We start from the raw sequence: 21,069 nt of genomic DNA on the forward strand, positions 1-21,069 counted from the left end.
CCCTCTCTCTGGTTCTCCCCCCCTCTCTCTCTCTTGCCTTTCCTCTCCCCCTCTCCCACATTGGATATCAGCAATGGGAGCTTCCTTCTGAGTCTGGAGTAGCTCAGGTCCAGACCGGGTTCAGTCCCAACCCAAGCTCATCCCTATTGCGCAGCAGACCTATGGTGGCCTATCTATCCTGTAGCTAATTTTATTTCTGCAGCTGCTCAGGAGTGTGGGTTTCATCTCAACCTGAGGTCATCCCTATTGCAGAGCAGACACACGGTGGCCTATCCTGTGACTAATTCTATCTCAGCAGTTGCTCAGCAAGGGTGCTATTTCCTCTGATATACGCTAGTTGCAGAGCAGACACCATTTATAAAATGATAATCCCTCCAAAAAAAAATATATTTTCAGAAAATTCTTTACACCAACAACTCAATGTGAAGTATTCGCTGCAGAACACACGACTGGTGTGTGTGTGTGTGTCCCGGTTTTGGAAGCGGAGGCATCTTATTAACGGAGCCGGTGACAGAAGGTGGCGGCACTTACCTGAGAGTGACGTTATCCCCTTGACAGGCGGTGTAATTACCATCTGGCGGGACCAGCTCCGAGCATTCCACCAAGAGGACTGGGCAGAGAGATAAGGAGGTGCAGAGGAGGGAGGGGGGCACAGCATGTGACAGGTAGGGGGCGCAGGGCATGGCGCCAGGTGCAGAGGATGGGGGGGGGGGGGAAAAGAGAGAAAAAAAGATTTGTTACAAATGTGACAATTCCTGAAAACAGACAATTATATCAGACAGCAGCTCTGTGACACGTCTACTCTACAGGATACACACATTATATATATATCATACCTGCCCATTGATAAAGGGGTCCCATTGTCAAAAAATCCCAAACCCCCCACACCCCCCTCACCCAACATAATTCCAATCTGCACTTTAATGAGGACAGCGCGGCCCCCTTTATATGTACGACAAGTGTGGGGGCACCTCAGCCGAAAATGTAAAACAAAAAATGTACATGTAAAAATGATGTGCGGCCCCGCCAAACCCCATACCGGACTCTCATTCTAGATAGGGGTGTGGTATGGATTTTAGGAGGGGATCCCACACACAACCCCCTAAAAAATGGGAGTTCCTCTTCATATCAGAGCCCCCACTTCACATCAGAGATCCCCCTTCACATCAGAGCCCCCCCTCAACATCAGAGACCCCACTTCACATCAGAGACCCCACTTCACATCAGAGATCCACCCTTCACATTAAGAGTCCCCCTTTACATGAGTCCCCCCTTCACATCAGGAGCCCCACTTCACATCAGGAGCCCCCTTCACATCAGGAGCCCCCCTTCACATCAGCGTCCCCCTTTCACATCAGAAGCCCCACCTTTCCATCAGGAGCATCCCATCAAAATCCCCCTTCACATCAGAGTCCACCCTCAACATCAGAGACCCCACTTCACATAAGAGATCCACCCTTCACATTAAGAGTCGCCCTTTACATCAGAGTCCCCCTTTACATCAGAGTCCCCCCTGCACATCAGAGACCCCACTTCACATCAGAGATCCACCCTTCACATTAAGAGCCCCCCTTCACATCAGGACCCCCCCTTCACATCAGGACCCCCCCTTCACATCAGGAGCCCCCCTTCACATCAGGAGACACCCTCTAGGTCTAAAATAAGATACGTAATGGAAACAAACCGATTTGATTGAAATATTTCTTCAGCATGGTGATGCCGGGTGGGGCGACCAGAGGAAGCAAAATAGAAGCAGATTAAACTTAAACTTCAGCACATTGATCATCCGAGAGATATAAAATAATAATAAAAAGCAACAACACCCAACCTGGACGTGATTCACGGACGTGGCGCTGCGATGGATGAATCAAGACATAAACCAGCTTTAAGCAAACCTCCCGTCTGTCTGGTTTCAGCGACGGCGCTCCGTCTTTTACTCCATATCTTCCCGGAGTTGTATATTGTGTCTGGAATAAGTACAATCTCATCCCGGGTGTTCTATCGAAAAAGCTCCAACTCGTCGAGATCTCCAACTGCCTCGCTTCCGGTGCTAAGAAAGACTGGCGCTCTGTACAGTTGCGGTGCGCATGCGCCACAGCGTTTTCAGCATACTCGTTGAGTTTGCCACCTGCTGAATATTGTTAAAATGCAGCTGTACAGGACTCCGTCAGTCTTTGTGTTTGCAGTACGGATGGCCAGCGCCCAGCGGTGAGGGGGAGAGAAGCCGCCCCCAGGACGAGCTGTGTCGGTCGCACGGCGCCCTTGTTGCCATGGCGCACTGTGCGGCCGCACTGCTCGCACACCCCTAAGGCCGGCCCTGACGAGTACCAATATTTTTTGGGTCCTCTAGCTCTGCCCTCTATGCTGGGACGGAGGGTAAAGCAAGCAGTGGGCAGATGCAATAGCCAGCCTGCTATTGCAATTCAAAATGGCCAATAGCAGGCTGGCTATTGCACCCGCCCACTACCTGCTGTACTAACATTCAGCTGCCGTCTCTTGGAATCTTGCCACCGGCAGCCGTCATTCCCGGGATGAAGCTATTCCAGGGCCAAGTGCTCACTGTACAATTATAAAAGGTGGGAAAAAGTCATTTTCGGTTTCGGCCTGACAAATTCTGCTGCGGGAGGTGCGTTGCAGTGCCATTCTTTTCCCTGGCAAACACACCTACCAGCCACAGTGTGATCGCCCGCACTGGAACGCACCATACCGCAAGGCCGTGCGTTCCAGTGCATTGAGATTGCTTTATTCTGAGGTAAACTTTGTAACACTTCATTTGTGTGTTTTATTTTAAATGAAAGACGATATCCATTTTATTTTATTGTATCCGATTAATCGAAAAAATTATCGGCCAACTAATCGATTATGAAAGTGATGATTTGTTGCAGCCCTAGTTCAAACCTCTTCCTGCTCCATGGAAAACAAAGTTTGAGCTTCGCACACTTTACATAAACGCGGCTTTCCCTTTTTAGCTCGGCTCTCTCTCCCGTCAGATCGATTTGCTCTGTGAAGGAGAGACGCTCGCTTCAATTTTTTTTTGCTATCAGGAAACAAAAATAAGATGTGACACATGTGAACGCGATTTATTATTAGGCCAGATCCACAAAAAGTCTCATTTCAGGGTTTGGAAATGTTGTTAGGAAAGAGTTGTTTTTTTCAAATAAAGGAATTGTGGAGCCGTCACTGAGAGCTGAAAGATGCTGTGCTGATAGAAGAGGTTAAAGGAGGTGTAAACCTGATCACAGCACTCTCCAGTAGCAGAACGAAGGAATAAAAGGCCTTGGTGCAAGATTTTATTTTTTGCCCCACTGCCCAAGGGGGGGGCAGGATTGGATTTTACTCTCCCCCAACCCCCCCAGCGGTCTCTGCATCAGAGGAGCTTACATTCTAATGTCCCCCCTCAGTCACACACTATTATTATACATTGATATGGCTCTAACATATACCACAGTGCTGTACAGAGAACACTGAACCAGTCACATTAGTTTCTTTACAGAGGAGCTTACACTCTAATGCAGAATGGCACCGGCTGTAGGGGGACCACAAATCCCAGCAGTACATTATAAAGCAATGCAGAACAGTATATGACTTGGATTCTGGACTTAGCAACGCACTAGACTCTGGGCATAGCAACGTACTGGACTCTGGACATAGCAATGCACTGGACTCAGGACATAGAAATGCACTGGACTCTGGACATAGCAACGTACTGGACTCTGGACATAGCAATGCACTGGACTCTGGACATAGCAACGTACTGGACTCTGGACATAGCAATGCACTGGACTCAGGACATAGAAATGCACTGGACTCTGGAAATAGCAACGTACTGGACTCTGGAAATAGCAATGCACTGGACTCTGGACATAGCAATGCACTGGACAGTTATGCAGCCGGCACCCTTAGACATGGTTTATGAGAATCCAATGTCAGGTTATAATTAGTGGAATTCTGGCTGAGCCCCGCCGCACTGAATATTCAATATATCAGGACCAAAACAATCTATTCTGAAACTCTAACAAAGGCAGGGGGTGTTTACAGTGTGGCAGGGCGCAGCGTAGCATGGCAGGGGGAGAGGAGGGCAGGGAGGCACGGTGCACTAGCTGTGACATTCCGCGCACCCAGGAGGGAGTCAGGCAATGTGTTGCATGGAAAAGGTGGTTACGGAATGAGCGCTTCTTAAAGGAGAACTGCTGCCAGGAAGGAAAAAAAAAACTGCTCATGAACTTGTATATTTAGGTCCTTTTAAGACCTATAGAGATGGTTACCAGCAGCAGATGTGAAAATTTTCCATTTGCATCGGAGGGGGTGGGGTTGATGTTGTGGGGAGGGGGGCTCATTGCTAGTGATGAGCCTTTTCATGGTGCGAAGGTTCATCTTTAGTCATTGCATTGTATGTGACAATAGGGAGACAAAACTCAAGAAAGTAGAAACATTTGCTTGGAACTACAGTTAAGATGCTCAGCCCAGGCATTAAAAATGGTGATGTACAATGGCCTCAGACTGTTAAATCTGAACTCCGGGATACACAAATATTGTCTAAATACAAGAGGCGTGTGTATTCATACTTGGGGGCTCCTGGCGGCTGGTTTACACATTTTTCACCCAGCTACTGTATAGGGTGTTTCATACTGCACTGTCCCCACTAGGTGGCGCTGAGGAACAAAGCAATTTCCTATGCTCATTGGCTCCCTCTAGTGGCGGTAGATTTATAAATCAGCACTGGACTCATGAGCTTTGTGTATTTCTTCCAGATCTGTGCAGTAATCCAGTGTGAGACTTGGAGCTTCCTGTAATAAAGACCGGTCACTAGTACTCTCTTTCCCTGTGCAGGGTGACTGGTCTGGTCTCTGCCCCCTCCTGTAATAAAAACCACGTGCTGCTGCTCTCTCTCCTTGTGCAGGGGAACTGGTCTTGTCTCTGCCCCCCTCCTGTAATAAAGACCAGTCACTGCTGCTCTCTTTCCTTGTGCAGGGGGACTGGTCTTGTCTCCACCCCCTCCTGTAATAAAGACCGGTCACTGCTGCTCTCTTTCCTTGTGCAGTGTGACTGGTCTTGTCTCCGCCCCCTCCTGTAGTCAGGCTGACTGTAGTGGATAGGGCTTGCTGGGTCCCTCCCACAGCTCTGCTCAGGCTTTGTTCAGCACAGTGATTACCCTTATATGGTGATAACCGAGTTTACATTGGTGTTTTTTATGCACACATTTCTATCCTCTGTGGCTATTGAGGAATATAATTAGATTAAAGTTTTTGTACCCGGAGTTCAGCTTTCAAGCAGCACAATCTTCTAGCTCATTAGTTCCTGGAAATTGTCACTGGTTGATATGTTAGTCTTAAGTCTCTGCTGCTCACTGGCCCTGTCACTAGGCCCACGCTACCTCACTTAAAGTATATTATTGAATAAATCTACAAGTCTGCAGGAATAAATGACTGACGTGTCACAATATACAGCGACGTTACAACAATTCAGGAAATCTCAACCTTTTAGCATGAAAAAGCTGACCCGAGAGCTGCACTCGGTGACTTTGCTTCGGCTGAGACGATACAAACACGACTAGAAATAAATTAAATAAACACTGCAAAGAAATACTTTTCAGGTGCTGCAAAGATGTGTTATAGAAAATATTTTGTAAACAAAATAAATCTTTTTCTTGTCTGTATATAAAAAAACATAAAAAAGGATAATACGAGAGAGCCGGACATGATATACACGTTTGTTACTAATGTTCCACAATAGGTTCTATCGATTTGAGTTTCCCCACTGTGCCCTCAACACCCACCCATCAGAACTGTACATATCTAAGGGATGGAGTGCTTGATTGTCTCAAGCTGATTATGATAAAGATGCCGGTGTTCTATCGAATTCTCCAACCCGTCGAGACCTCCAACTCCCGTCAGTGCGCCTGCGCAGCCACCCAAGTGAAGTATCAAGCTGTACAATCTGCGGCAGTGCGCCTGCGCGGGTACCCGATGTCACAAGCACCGACGGGAGTTGGAGAACTCGATGACACTGTAGAAGCCGCACAGACGCATCTACGGCAACTGGAGAAGTCAACGTGGATTGCAAAAACTCTGACGTTTGGTGCACGCGCAATAGCGCCATCTTGTCGGGGTCTACAACGGGCGTGAAGTCACGAGTTGGCCACCTTAACAGAACACCGGTACCCTGGGGGTGGTCTCTCTCTTTCCCCCCTGTTCATGGAGATGTCCCTTTCAACTGGTCTATCGATTTGGGGAATTAAGAGCTATACTTATTATTAATATTAGGGATGCACTTATACCGATACTAGTATCGGTGCCGATACTGAGTATTTGGGCGAGTACTGATACTCACCCAAATGCTCCGTTACTTATTCCTATACCGGAACTCCCGGACAGAGAGAGATTTTCTCTGACCCGCAGTGCCGCAAGGGAACATGGAGCGGCTGATTGGTTCGGGAAGCCGGCTCCATGCTATTTGGCCATTAAGAAAGCACAGCAATTGCAGACGGAGTGTGAAGAGTGGCGCCCCCCTATAGCAGGGAGCAGTACTCACCAGCCGTGCACTGACAGCTCTCTCTGTGGATCCCTGGATTCTGGTCCATTGTGATGTCACCGGCCAGATTCCAGGGCCAGCAGACTGCGCAGGCGTCCAGAAGTCTACGCCCTTGGACCGCAGAACCCGGAAGTGCGGTGGAACGTAACGCCATGAAGCATAATTCTGACTGAGCTAATCTCTTCTGGCCAAACTGCTGGCTCAATGGGTATTGGCCGGGAAGCCAGCTTCCCGGCCAATCCCCATTGAGCCGGCCAAACAGCACGGAGCCGGCTTCCCAGGCAATGAAGACGTCGCCCGGCTTCCTGATTGGCCGGAAAGATGCTAGCAGAAGCCGGTATCGGCGAGTACCAAACAAAACGGCATCGGTGCATCCCTATATATAGGATTTATATAGCGCCAACAGTTACACAGTGCTTTACAAAATTAAGGACAGGCACAGTTACAATACAATGCAAGACCAGAGGGTTAGGAGGACCTTGCAATCTAACAGGGAGGAATACATTATACAAAGGTATTAGTTGTGGAACGATGAATTGATGGAGAAGGTAAAAGTTCAGTTGATAGGTGGGATAGGCTTCTCTGAACAGAACAGTTTTCCGGGACAATGTAGAAGATAGCCATGGGGATTGGGGTAGGGAGTTCCACAGAATGGCAGAGCTTCAGAGAAGTACTGGAGGAGAGTATGGGATGAGGTGACAAGGGATCTGGAGAGAAGGAGGCTCTTATAATGACTTAGAACTCTTATTTCTTCATACAGATCTATATGGAAACTTGCAACACTTTACCTCCAACAGCTATAAATAATAGAGCTACTATGGTGTTTAACAGATCTGCTGCGCAAGCAGATCTGGATATCTACACTGCAAAACCTGTCTTGATCAATTGCATATGCCTCACCACAATAACTCAAATAATCCCTTGATCCCTACGCAATCTTGGCAGCCTTACGAACTTTCCTTTTTTCAAATCAGAGAGTTCAGTGAGCTTGGACACTTGACTTGTGTGTTGAACGGTTCAGTCAGTATATACAGAGACTCCTCACTTCACGACCGAGTTCCGTTCCTACGACTTGGTCATTAAGTGAATTGGTCGCTAAGTGAGGAGTAAAGGAAATCAGCTCTAATATACAGTACATTACTTAGGTTTGCATACTGTAAATAGTAATGTACAGTACAGTGGTGAGTACTGACTGACCGACTGACTGGGGAAACAAGAATGAGACTAAGAAAGGGTGATGCGAGATGAGCTTGACCCAAGTTCTCATACAGATGTGCTTTTTGCTGCTGAGAAGGGATGTTGACGCCCTGGGAGACGGAGTCGTCCACGTCGAGGACAAGATGGGGGATTATGCGGAGGCCGATAACGATCTTCTCGTCTACCAACTGGCACAGTCAGGTTCTCCGTTGGGGATTAATGGCGGTTAAGATTGTACAGCGCTCCTGCACTTGTATCACGCTGCCGTTCAGAGGCGACACCCGGAGCTTTAGGAGAAGCTGCAGGCTCTCTACATCCGCGTCTTGTCACCGTACTGCTCTACAAAGATGGCGCCGGGGTAGTCGGCTGCCGTCACGACTGCTCTTACACAGTCGTGTAAGCATTTCACTGCATATCATACTTGTACGATTGTGTATGTGACAAATAAAATCTATCTATCTATCTATCTATCTATCTATCTATCTATCTATCTATCTATCTATCTATCTATCTATCTATCTATCTATCTATCTATCTATCTATCAGTGTACTGTACTGACTGGCTGGGGAGAATATATATATACTGTATATCTTTCACAGTTTGTAACAAAGTAGATCTGGAGATCCGAGGAAGACATCAAATATTACCCTGGCGGCCCCATCGACATTATCAGCTAAAGACAATCGAGCGATTTATCCCTTATCCACCTCTTTAACAACTAGACGTGTTACATATTATTGATGACACACCAACTTATAAAGTTACTGAAAGGTCCATGGTCACGGTACTAGGGATGTGAGCCCACGGGCGTGCAGGTGGCATGGGATCCCCAAGGGTGTGGAATCTAAGGGCCATCTGGTGTTCCGCAATGGACCCTCTAACAAAAGTTTGGACTTAGCAGCATCCCAGATAGCCAGTAATTGAGCTGCAAGTTTGAAAATGACTTGCTAAACTATTGCAGACTTGCCAAGCTTCACAATTTTGTTGCACAATTACAGCAAGTCTGCATTGCAAGTCTCCAGACCAGCCAGCTTGCAGAGCTCTTGCTAAGACCTGCAGGACTCTTGCTGTAGACTTGCCAAGCAAATTTGCTACAATTTCATAAAGTGTCAACTAGAACTTGTGCTGCAAGTGTTCTGCAAGTCTACAACTTGCCAGGAATATGTGCAGCAAGTTAACAAAAATTACAATTTCACACTGCCACAAGTTTGTAGCAAGTTATCCTTGCTATCTGGGGTGCTGACCCCAGGTCACAAGATTGGGAGATAGCTGCCTTTGTCAATGAGCACGGACTGCAGGGTGTCCAATGAGTCATAGGAGAAATGGTAGACATTTTCTAGAAAGCGGTGGATGGGGAGATAGCTGCCCTTGTCAATGGGCAAGGATTGCAGGGCGTCTAATGAGTCATTGGAGAAATGGTACACATTTCCCGGAAAGCGGCAGATTGGGAGATAGCTGCCCTTGTCAATGGGTATGGATTGCAGGATGTCCAATGAGTCGCTTGAGCAATGGTAGACATTTCCCGGAAAGCGGAAGATTGGGAGATAGCTGCCCTTGTCAATGGGCAAGGATTGCAGGATGTCTAATGAGTAGTTGGAGAAATGGTACACATTTCCCGGAAAGCGGCAGATTGGGAGATAGCTGCCCTTGTCATTAAGCAAGGATTGCAGGGTGTCCAATGAGTCGTTGGAGAAATGGTACACATTTCCCGGAAAGCGGCGGATGGGGAGATAGCTGCCCTTGTCATTAAGCAAGGATTGCAGGGTGTCCAATGAGTCGTTGGAGAAATGGTACACATTTCCCGGAAAGCGGCGGATGGGGAGATAGCTGCCCTTGTCATTAAGCAAGGATTGCAGGGTGTCCAATGAGTCGTTGGAGAAATGGTAGACATTTCCCGGAAAGCAGCGGATGGGGAGATAGCTGCCCTTGTCATTAAGCAAGGATTGCAGGGTGTCCAATGAGTCGTTGGAGAAATGGTAGACATTTCCCGGAAAGCAGCGGATGGGGAGATAGCTGCCCTTGTCATTAAGCAAGGATTGCAGGGTGTCCAATGAGTCGTTGGAGAAATGGTAGACATTTCCTGGAAAGCAGCGGATTGGGAGATAGCTGCTTTTTCTCAAATGAGTCATCATCAGAATGATCCTCACCTCGATCCTCATACAATGATGACCATTTATGTTCACATTTTGGGGTAGACTACAGCCATCTAATATGCAATAAACCATCTGACCTTCTTGTCCGTTTGACAAATGAAATACTTTAAACAAAATTAAATAAACAAAAGGTTACGGGCGGAATCGACTGTAAAAGGCTGACGCTTTCAGTATCTGTAGCAGAGCTCACGTGACAAATATTTATGTGGACATTAGCGTTAACCTTTGTGTCTTTCTGTTTTATTTACTGCACCGGCTGCATGTTAATTTTTATGACCTGCTTTAGTATAAAACTGTTATGTTTAATAGCCTGCTGGCATTGACTGATGACTGAATTAGGACTTGCTTGGATGCGTTCTCATATTTCTGGATGTCCAGGGCCCGCCTGGATGCATCGCAATCCCCCGGCTTCAGGAAGAACACAGAGCAAACTCTTACTTTCCAAGGGTAGACTGAGGAAAATATCCAGGAAAATCGAGAAAGAAAGTAGAAACTTTTCTGCATACTTCCTGCCAAAGTCATCTGCACTGCAGACACGGGGTTCTCTGTCGTATGGTAGTCATCCTCAGCGCTGGTGCAAGGATTTTTGCCTACACAGGCGAAAGAGCATGACTGATGGATTCGTCAATTTTCGTCCCTTCGGTCAAAACCCCAATAAACACTTGGACTGCGATTTTAACGGCCACAGCAGCCCCTTTTATTAACAAACAACTTTAACAATAACCAAAGTAATAAACCAAATAATATACACAAATAATACTGTAAACGATGGTTGACCTGAGAAGGGGTCTTTGGGTGCCCAACAGCCCAAAAAAGGCCTTTCTTACCTCTCCACCATTGTCCCCCAGCCGCACCACAACCAGCTCGACCCGGTGTACAAGGCAGCCGTCGGGGGGGGGGGGGGCACCACAAAAACAGGGGGGGGGGGGGGGGGGGGGGGAACATCCCTGCCGCTCTTATGCTCAGAGAGGCGGCTTTGATCACACCTGTCAGCGCTCAGTCTCTCTCCTCCTGGCTGCTCTGAAGCTGCAGCGGCCGGCAGGAGAGAGAGGGAGCGCTAACAGGTGTGATCAGAGCCGCCGAGGCCATCTTGCGGCCAGTCGAATTTTTCTGCCCCCCGTTCCCGCTGGCGCCGTCAAGCAGTTGCTTGACCTGCCTATATGGTAGCCCCGGGCCTGGTCATCCTTGGCATTCCTTTACTCTAGCATGCTCCCTAAGCTAGCTGGTAATAGGCTTGAGGCATGAGCATGCCTAGGACTCAGAGGGTGCCTCCTTTCATATAACACTGGAAAACATACCCTGTGTCTTCTCCACATATCCTTTTCTACATGCTTTCAGACTATGACCAAGGCATGTGCTATATAGAGAAGATGTTTAGGGATGCTGATATTGAATAAGGTTGCCACCTGTCTGGGATTCACACGGACAGTCCGGGTTTTGAATCCTGTGTCCGGGTTTCATGCTGAAACCCGGACAAAAGATGTCAGGCAGACAGGGGCTACCAAAATTAAGATAGGGGCTATTGGCCCCCCACTGAAAATAGTCCTGAGTGTGATATTTACATATTAATAGGTGGAGCTATTTACATATGAATAAGCCACCACTCATTCTCCCAAAAAGTCCATGAGTCGCTAGAGTGGCCGGGTTTCACTGGAAGAAACGGTGGCAACCCTAATATAATATATCATATTATATAACTATATTATATTTTAAGAAATGAAAGTAGAGTTCAACTCCTTAAAAAAACTTTATTTTTAGTGTTATCTATAGGGTATGGAAAGGTCAGAAGTTTGAAATGCTGCTTGTGTCCTTATAAGGGAGTTTTTTGGTCTCTTCCCGTTTGGTCATCTGGGCAGGAAGTGAGGTGATTTCCCTGGTGGGGTCACAAGTGAGGTTCTGACGAAGGGGGTATCGCCACGGAGACGCGTTAACCGCGCCTGTCATGTTAGCAGAAGGAGGATTGCTTTTATCGAAGGTCCTGATTTGACTGACATCTGATGACCATTCAGTGCAGATTCACCTCTGCACATTACAGGCTTTTTAACATCGGCTGCTTGTGAGTACCTGTCTTGCATGTTTTAACATTTTCACTCAATAAAGTTTTCTACACTAGAGAGGCGCACTGTTTTTTCTGTTTCCGGGGTCACAAAATAGAGTCTTGATAACATCTGACAGAGGTTTTCAGCCTTCCTAATTACAATGACAAATCTTATGGCTACCTGCATTACCATTGGGGAAATGTCCCCTCACTTCCTGTTCTGTCTAACACCTGTCAAGCAGACAAGGACTGTGCAATTTAATGAAACTGCACACTGCTAATTCTGAGAACCTAAGGCTGACCTTAGAGCAGTAGCGTGGTCAATGTGACAACAGACGTGGAGTAGGCAGAGTAGAGTGTCTAAAACCTCCTAAATAGAAAGTAAGTATGGAGAAATCTCCCAAATGGGAACCCAACAATAAAAAAATTGACCGGGCTTCCAACCTTTCCCCATCCCATCCAAAAGTTTTGGCATGCGTTAAACATTAATCTTTAAAGGAGAACTATGGGGTCAGGGCTTTTCCCCATAGTTCTCCTCAGGGTAACGGGAGGACACAAACTAGCGTCCTCCCATCACCCTAAGCTCAGTATACCGCGAGCTACAGCTCGCGGTATACTGAGGCGCCACAGCCAGAGCGGATCCCGACATCGATGTCGAGATCCGCCCTGCTGCGTGAGGGACAACTGACTCTGCCTATCTAGAGGCAGAGCCAGCTGTCCCCGCCCCCTCCCCCGTCTGTTCCGCCAGTCAGCGCTGGCGGATCGGAGCGGGGAGGGGGGAATCCAACCCCTCCCCTGTCACGGCAGAGAGCCGTGACAGGATCGAGAAGTGAGCGAACACCGGGATGTGTTTGCTCACCTCCCGATCTACTGAGCCTAGAGGCTAGAACTATGAGGTGAGTGAAAAGCACTCACCTCATAGTTCTCCTTTAAGGTCCCCTTCACACTATGGCAACCAATTGCAGTGCATTGCTAAAACAATACACTGCGCTATCTCTGCCTCACAATAAGGGGAGATAGCGCGGTGTATTGTTTTAGCACTCTTGTGGCCATATTGCTTTTTGCTTTGTTGGTCTTTCGCTGCAGCTGTCATTTGTTTATAAATAAAAAGGGGGGGGGGGCATCCACAAGCGTGAATACTAATATTTATAAAATTGCAGTGCATTACGTCATGCATTAACAGTCAGTATAAGGCAGGGGTAGCCAAGTGTCGGCTCTTGAGCTATGGTGAAACTACACAACCCATCATAATCCATAGCCTCAGAAAGTCATGTCTATGGCCATCAGACTAATGCAATGTCTTATGGGATATGGAGTTTCACCACAGCTCGAGGACCGAAGTACTGTTTGGCTACTCCTGGTATAAGGTTTTGTGTCTGTGGGCTGCACTCCACGACGCGCTCCATCAATATAAATAGTGCCCGAAATGACTATAACAGATGGTGCCATGCTGAATCCAAGCAGAAATGCCGAAAGTTACCAGCACTCCAGTAATGTTCTCTTCACCTTTTTATTGCCAAAGAATAATAACATATGGCAATCCAAGGAACTGTCTTGGATTTTAAGTGCACACAGGGTCCCTGATGACAGTGATGCCACATAGGTGCCAACTGAAACGTGGGTGACGCTATGTTGGTGCCAACTGCAGTGTGGGTGCTTTGGTAAATATGTTAGTTGTGTGTTGGGGGCGCCATTCTAAATGATATGGCAAAGCATCAAACCGCCCAAGGTTCCATGTGGTACTGCAATACATAGGCATGTTAAAAATAAATGAAAATAAATAAATAAATAATTAAAAATATAAATAAATAATAATAATACAAATTAACAATAATAATAATAATAAATAGTTATGAAAATCCCTCCAAGCAGCAGTGTGTGAAACCTACTCATTCTAACCATAAGCTCTTTATAAAATCAGACTATAGATGAGCTGTTCATTGATTGATTTTCCGCGTTGCTAGGCGCCCTTCTTTCAACCCGCTCCGAGCGCAAAAATGAAGACATTCAGCTGAGCATTGTCGGGATGAAGGAGGCCACACAAAGCCGAGACAGTTAATAAGGTCAGCGAGCTAAGCGGCACACACAAAGAGGGAGAATCAGCGCCGAGACCTGGGCTACCGACTAGATGCACGCAAAAAGCGGTCGGCTAAACAATGATTGAGCTGGAACAAGGCAGCGGCCTGCTCGCTTAATGGAGAGAGAGCGAGAAGAGGCAGATTGATCGACAGCCTGTGATGTGGCAAGGTATGTAAAGTGGATTGAGATAAAGCCGGTGACCTTGTGATTATATCGGAGGGTAGGATTTCTGTATAAAAGCAGAGTGTCTCGGCCCGGTAATTGAAAATGTGACACGTGCTCCCCCCTCTATTGCTTTGTACTGTCAGCTCCGGGAACCGAGACCTCTGCATTTAGCGCAGCTAATAAAGGGGCTTTCCTCGCATTGTGATGTGACTTTCAATCATCGCGGTCGTCCTACTAAAGACCACAGCTTTCTATAGGGATAAAAGGAAGACAAAAACCTTCCTGGTTCGTTTAAAGCTGGACGCCGGGTACAAAAACTTTCATCCCAATATATTCCTCAATAGCCACAAAGGATATGAAGCCACTTTATGTGCACAAAGTGCCTTCACAAACCTGGATATTTCTTTCTAAAAGTATCAGTGACATCATCACTGTGCTGTACATTGCCCCTGTGCAAAGAGCAGATCCAGCAACTCCACCCACTACAGGCTCCTTGCAGAAAACTACAGGAGGGGGCGGAGACAAGACCAGTCACTCTGCACAAGGAGAGAGATCAGCAGGGACCGGTCTCAATTACAGGAAGAGGTGGAGACAAGACCAGTCACCCTGCACTAGTAGGGAGAGCAGCAGTGAGTGGTCTTTATTACAGGAGGGGGCAGAGACAAGACCAGTCACTGTAAGCTGTGTGAATGAAGCCTAACTCTGCTGCCTATTAGTCATATTTAGACAACCTGTGTGGGTGGCGACTGCAACATTTGAGATTTCCCCTCACTTTGTGTTTTGGTAAAAATGGTCACCAGGACAAACAGAGAGGGTTACACTTCCCATTGGTAATGCCAGCAGCAATACAAATGTAACAGAGGTTCCAACCCTCCCCTATCCAAAACTAGAGTTTGGGCTTTAGATACCCTTCAAGATAATGACAACACTATCTTTGATGACCACTGTGCAATACAGTTCCATTTGGCTTATTGATGAATATTGCATACCTGCAATATGAATGTATATAACCAATGTACTATTTATGGAATATATTTACTGCATTTAAAAAAAAAAATCATTTTATTCTAAACCTGTGAATGATTGAAATCCAAAACGTTTTTCCCCAAGCCCAATCTTCCCGATGGTGACAACATTTGGACTAAAACGGGAACAATATTTACAGCTCTGCTCTAATGGCATCCTCGGCTGTCACTTCAGAACTAACACAATTAGTTATTGTTCCCTCTGCAGCTTTGCCAAGACGGTTTGATCTTCTCATCCACCTGTTTAGGATGTTCCCCTCCTGAGGCCGAATTTTACCGTCTCATACGGCATGTCCTGTAATCTCTTTTTTTAAACTTAAGTAACTCAATCTCCCTCTGCTCCTTTTCAACCTCCTTCGTCATTAGAGCCAAAGCCTTGCTCATTTGGATTCTCAATCGGTTGCTCTGGTCTCAAGGGCAAGCATTGGATGAAGAATCTTTTTTCTGTTCAAAAAATTTCTCTGCTTTTTGTGGCCCCTGCTTGTTCCCTACAGTAATGAAAAACGACTTCTATCAAAGACCAACTCCTTCCAAAATGTTTTTTGTAAAGCTTTTGATAGAAAGAGGAAAGGGTTACAATTTCTGTCTGGCTTTAGGGCCCCTTTACACTATAGAGATGTGTTATCACACATACGTTGTGTTATGACATCCCATTTATATAGGATGGGCTGCCAATGCACCGCAACAGACAAGAAACTGTCTATCAGCATTTTTTTTTAATGCAATGAACCACACCACTTGGCATATTCAGTTATATCCAGTAAAGAGTAATGATAACACTACAACATACAAAGACATTTTAGGCAACTGTGCACTTCTAACGTTATGGACGTAGTTTGGTGAAGGCTCTGTTTGGTTTCAGCATGACTGAGCACCTGTGCACAAAGCCAGCTCCATGGCTTGGTGGCTTGGAGTAGGTGTCATGGCGGACAAAGTTGAATACCGAGCGCAACTTTCGCCACCACACTTGGTTCTGTGGCAGTTGACGGACGACCTTCCCTTGGGTCATCCTGTATATTTGTGCGACAATCCTCTCCATACCCAGCTGACATCTCTTCATTAATTATTTTGGCAGATTTCCCTTGGACATGGAGGAACCTAATCACGGCTCGGTATTCAACTTTGTCCGGCATGACACCTACTCCATTTCTCCTGGCTCTAACGTTAATTCACCAGAACCTACTAAAGCAAAAATTGATATGCATATTACTACGATATCCACCTATAAACCTGCAAAATTTCAGATCCCTAGCACATCTAGATCATGGTGAGTGTAAGAACTTATTGGCCTCCCCTCATACTATAATGAGCAGAAAATTCATGGGGGAGCTCTAACTCTTCTCCACTCCATCCAAAGTAAAAAAATAAATAAAAAGAGCTTGGCTTTTAAAATATTAAGACCAGTGTTTGGTCACTGCTTCTCTTCAGTGTTCCATAGCCAAATGTTAAAATTGTCCAGGAAAGGGATGCCCAACAAGCTCATATAGGTGTAATGGTCAGGTGGCCCACAAACCTTTGGCCATATACTATAATTACAGAAAATTCATGGGGGGGGCTCTAACTCTCCTCCGCTCTATCCAAAGTTAAAAAAGTAAATAGAGCTTGGCTTTTAAAATATTAGGACCAGTGTTTGGCTTCACTTCAGTGTTCCATAGCCAAGCGATAAAATTGTCCAGGAAAAATGTATACGCTCATGATGCTTTGCAATATCATGAAACTGCAAAGAGTGAATGATTGCCTCTCTTTACCCTTCCCTGGCTAGTTTCTACTCACTACAAACATCTAACGCGAAATTCATTTTTCAAGCATGTGCGGCCGACCCTTATAGACACAGATTATGCACGACCGCCGTCGTAGCCATTTTATAGCCTCCGAAATCCGTGGCTAATTATAATCTTTAATGGTCAATTGTAGAAGAATCAGAGTGCTGTTTATGGACATGGCCAAGCTGACCCTTTGAGCTTTGTCCTTATTTTACAGTCAGTAATATTCAGCCCTTGCAGGAGCCAGTCGGCCCTCCGCCGTTTAACTTTCAAATCATATACCATCTTTTATTAGATGCTCAGCGCTCAGAGCAAAGCCTTTTCCATATTCCCAGGGGAAATGCATCTCATATTGCCGCTTGTAATACCCATCAATGGATCAACACAAGTGTTCCTCTGCAAATGCTATGCTTTAAATTTTAAGACCTTAAATGAGCTCTCAATGCATTGCAGAGAGGTTTTCAATGCCCACATACAGCAACATCTATTAATATATTCCTTCTATTTCCAGCCAGCAAAATCATTCCTATAGAAACACAATCCATCATAGCCCGCTGGCACCTGGGCTGGAATTCCATTCCTAGACTGATTGAACATATAAAAATTGTGATAAAAAATATATATTTCCCTGTATTTTTCCTGTCAAGCATGAAGGACCTCCAAAGAGCCCCAGAAGACCACCAAACACCTTACAGGACATAGGCACACATTCTTTCCACTCTTTCCCCACAATAGTTACAAGTGACTGTTTCCAGGGGTACTGTTAATACTACAGCATACAAAGACATTTTAGACAATTGTACACTCCCAACGTTGTGGGAACAGTTTGGTGAAAGCCCTTTTTTGTACATAGCCAGCGCCAGACGTGGTTTTATGAGTTTGGTGTGAAGGAACTTGAGTGGCCTTCACAGAGCCTTGACCTCAACCCTACTGAACACCTTTGGGATGAGTTGAAACACTGATTGCAAGTCAGGTCTTCTCATCAAACATTGATACCTGACCACACAAGACTGGGCCTTTTCCCAGAAAACACTCCAGAACCTTTAAAAAAGCCTTCCCAGAAGAGTGCGGCTGTTACAGCTGCCAAGTGGGGGTCAAATACATATTAAAGCCCATGGTTTTGCAATTGGGTAGGATGTCCAACAAACTCCCAAAAAATACATGTAGATTGAGGTCAACCAAATATGTAAAAAAAGAAAAATACCTTGCATCCTCACAATAAGCACAAGTATCATTAAAAGCAGTCCTTGATCTCTATTCAAGAGACTTTGCATGGACTGAAATGATGCCACCGGTCTGCAACAGTAAGGAGGAGTGATCAGACTGCAACATGAAGCAAGTCATAAGGCTGCAGCAGGGGCCGATCTGTGTCAGCCAAGAACTGTACAGGCACTAGTAGAGTTTTTCCCCTGGACAGTCAGGTTTCAGAGTCTTGTGTCCGGGTGTCCAGCCAGCGGGCAACCGGAACTTTAACATTTCTGACAGATGCAGCTGCCAAGGTCCTCGGCAAGTTCGATCTCGGGCAGCCATATTTGCCTGAAACCGGATCTTCCTCTGAGTTGCGGGCACTGTTTACAGCCCACCTGAGAGTCTCAACGTCCACCTAAGAGTCGCACAGCCCACAGAGTATGTAGCTTCAGCAAGCGCCATCTTGGACAGCCACATCTGCCTGAAACCAGATCTTCCTCTGAGTTGCTGGCAGCCCGTGCCTGTTTACAGCCCACCTGAGAGTCGCACAGCTCACCGGAGTGTCGCATAGCCCACCGGAGTGTCGCACTGCCCACCGGGGAGTCGTACAGCCCACCAGAGTGTCGCACAGCCCACTGGAGAGTCGCACAGCCCACCAGAGATTTTCACAGCCCATCTGAGAGACCTACAGCCCATTGAGAGCCGCACAGGCCATCTGAGAGCCGCACAGGCCACCAGAAGAAAGCAGGGCGCCAACCAAAAACAACACAGAGTATGTAGCTTCATATTATTTTGTATTGCTGTATAATGTATTGCTGGGATTTGTAGTCCTCTATAAACAGTCTCCTTACTCCCTCCACTGGCTGTCTCTTCTTGCTCTTTCCCTGACTGCCTCTCCTCGCTCTCTCCTCTATATTCTCAAAAAAATTGATGTGCGCAGTGCTAGAGTGTTCGGGTTTCACTTGTAGAGAGGGTGGCAAGCCTAGGCACCAGGATTTAGTGTTATTTAGATGTCATCCCAGTCCAGAAAGTAGATGTGACCCTGGATGATGCCTGAACAAAGATGGCTCAGTCCCTCTGTAGAGAAAAGCAGATGAAGGCATTGTCAGGGGGAGCACTGTGATCTCTGTGAGAAGGAATAAATACCAGAGGGGAATACATTGAGCATTTAGGCACTTCAACATATGATGTTAGGTCTACTTTAGGAAATCCTAAAAAAGGGGGAAATGGTATTAAAAATAGGGGATCAAACAAAGAATGAACACAGGTATTACATGGGGAGAATGTTATGAAGGTGAACCTGCACTTCAAAAAAAAATCTGCACCCAACACGCAGAGGCTGCATGCGCTATATGTCAAGCGTGCTCATTTTCACGCAATGTCGAACACATTGGCCCAGATGGGAGATGCGCGTTTGATCACAAATGACTTTCCAGCTATACCTTAACTAAGGTCGACCTTATCTCTCTGTGATCATAGCGCAATAGTGACTGAACAGCAATCAATCTTATGACCTTGCCTCTATACAGACATCAGTCCCAGCGCTGCACCACACATCCTGGAGGATTAAACGAATGGCGAGACTGATGTCATTTTTGAAAGAGACTTAAAAAAAAAAAGGAACTTTCATCTGCAGAGATTGGATCCTCTTTTGGTGGGTGATCAATGCTCTTTCTCTTGCTATTTCATTAATCAAGTATTTTTAAGTAGGCTTTACATATACAGGCTATTTTGCGGTTAGGTCTTTGTCTGAAGGTATTAATCTCTTGACTTCCATTTTGCAGCAGCTGGAAGATGAAGAGAACCAGGTATTGCTTGTGTAATGCAGATGTAGGCAACCTCGGCACTCCTGGTGTATGGAATCCCGTGAGACCCTGCAAGACTCTGATAGTCACAGGAGATGTGTTGGGACATGTAGTTTCATCATGGCTGGAGTTCCATATTTGCCTATCACTGAGGTAATGCATGTCATAAGTTAAAGGAGAACTATGGGGTTAAGGCTTTTCCCCATATTTCTCCTTAGGGTAACGGGAGGACACAAACTAGCGTCCTCCCGTCACCCTAGGCCCAGTATACCGCGAGCTGTAGCTCGCGGTATACTGAGACGCCGCAGCTGAAGCGGATCCCGACAATTGTGCCGGAATCCGCCCAGCTGTGTGACTGACAGCTGGCTCAGCCTATCTAGAGGCAGAGCCAGCTGTACCCGCCCCCTCCCCCGTCCGTTCTGCCAGTCAGCGCTGGCGGATCGGAGCGGGGAGGGGGGAATCTAGCCCCTCCCCTCCCCGGCAGAGAGCCATGACAGGATCGAGAGGTGAGCGAACGCCGGTATGTGTTCGCTCACCTCCCGATCTACTGAGCCGACCTTTGACAGTCTCATTGTCACAGGTCGGCTAGAACTATGAGGTGAGTGAAAAGCACTCACCTCATAGTTCTCCTTTAATACTTTAATAATAAACAGTCAGTAGCTAAACTTGCCTAAACTAGCAGCCAAAATAAACCGCTCCTGGCCAGATTTTGCTGAAACTTTGTAATTCAAGAGTTTGCCCATCCCCTTCATCCTCCCACAACTGCTTATTGGCCCTCATGTTTGATGGGCAGCTTCAGTAGCCAATGGTGAGTTAAGGTAGGAGGGCATGTGCCAAAGTGCAACCAGTGGTGTCCCTAAGCTTTTTGCCGCCTCAGACCCTCAGACTGGGAGTGATGTTGCCCACTGCATGCCAGGGGCACTCTGGCCGGTGTCTCGTCCTGCTCCTGGCAACCAATGATGTCACTGGTTGGTAGGAGTTGGATGAGACACCAGCCAGAGTGTCCCAGGTTGCTAAGAGCTGGGCAGGGGGCGGTGTATGGCCCGTACACATCTTCCCGCCCAGCTTCTAGCAACCTGGCACACTCTGGCCTGGTCAATACATAATAAACATGCTGTTCTGCC

At 46.7% G+C, this 21,069-nt stretch overlaps 1 protein-coding gene across 1 annotated transcript in view; it reads right to left on the minus strand.

Moving 5' to 3' along the window:
• IGLON5 (IgLON family member 5) overlaps positions 1–21,069 on the minus strand; it is a 347,431-nt gene that overhangs the window by 96,422 nt on the left and 229,940 nt on the right. The window contains exon 2 of the mRNA XM_018554383.1: positions 532–610. Coding sequence (XP_018409885.1) covers positions 532–610 — 79 coding nt within the window. The remainder of the gene's footprint in view (positions 1–531; positions 611–21,069) is intronic.

The sequence above is a fragment of the Nanorana parkeri genome, unplaced genomic scaffold, assembly GCF_000935625.1.
Source record: "Nanorana parkeri isolate BGI_ZX_2015 unplaced genomic scaffold, ASM93562v1 scaffold155, whole genome shotgun sequence".
NCBI lineage: Eukaryota > Metazoa > Chordata > Amphibia > Anura > Dicroglossidae > Nanorana > Nanorana parkeri.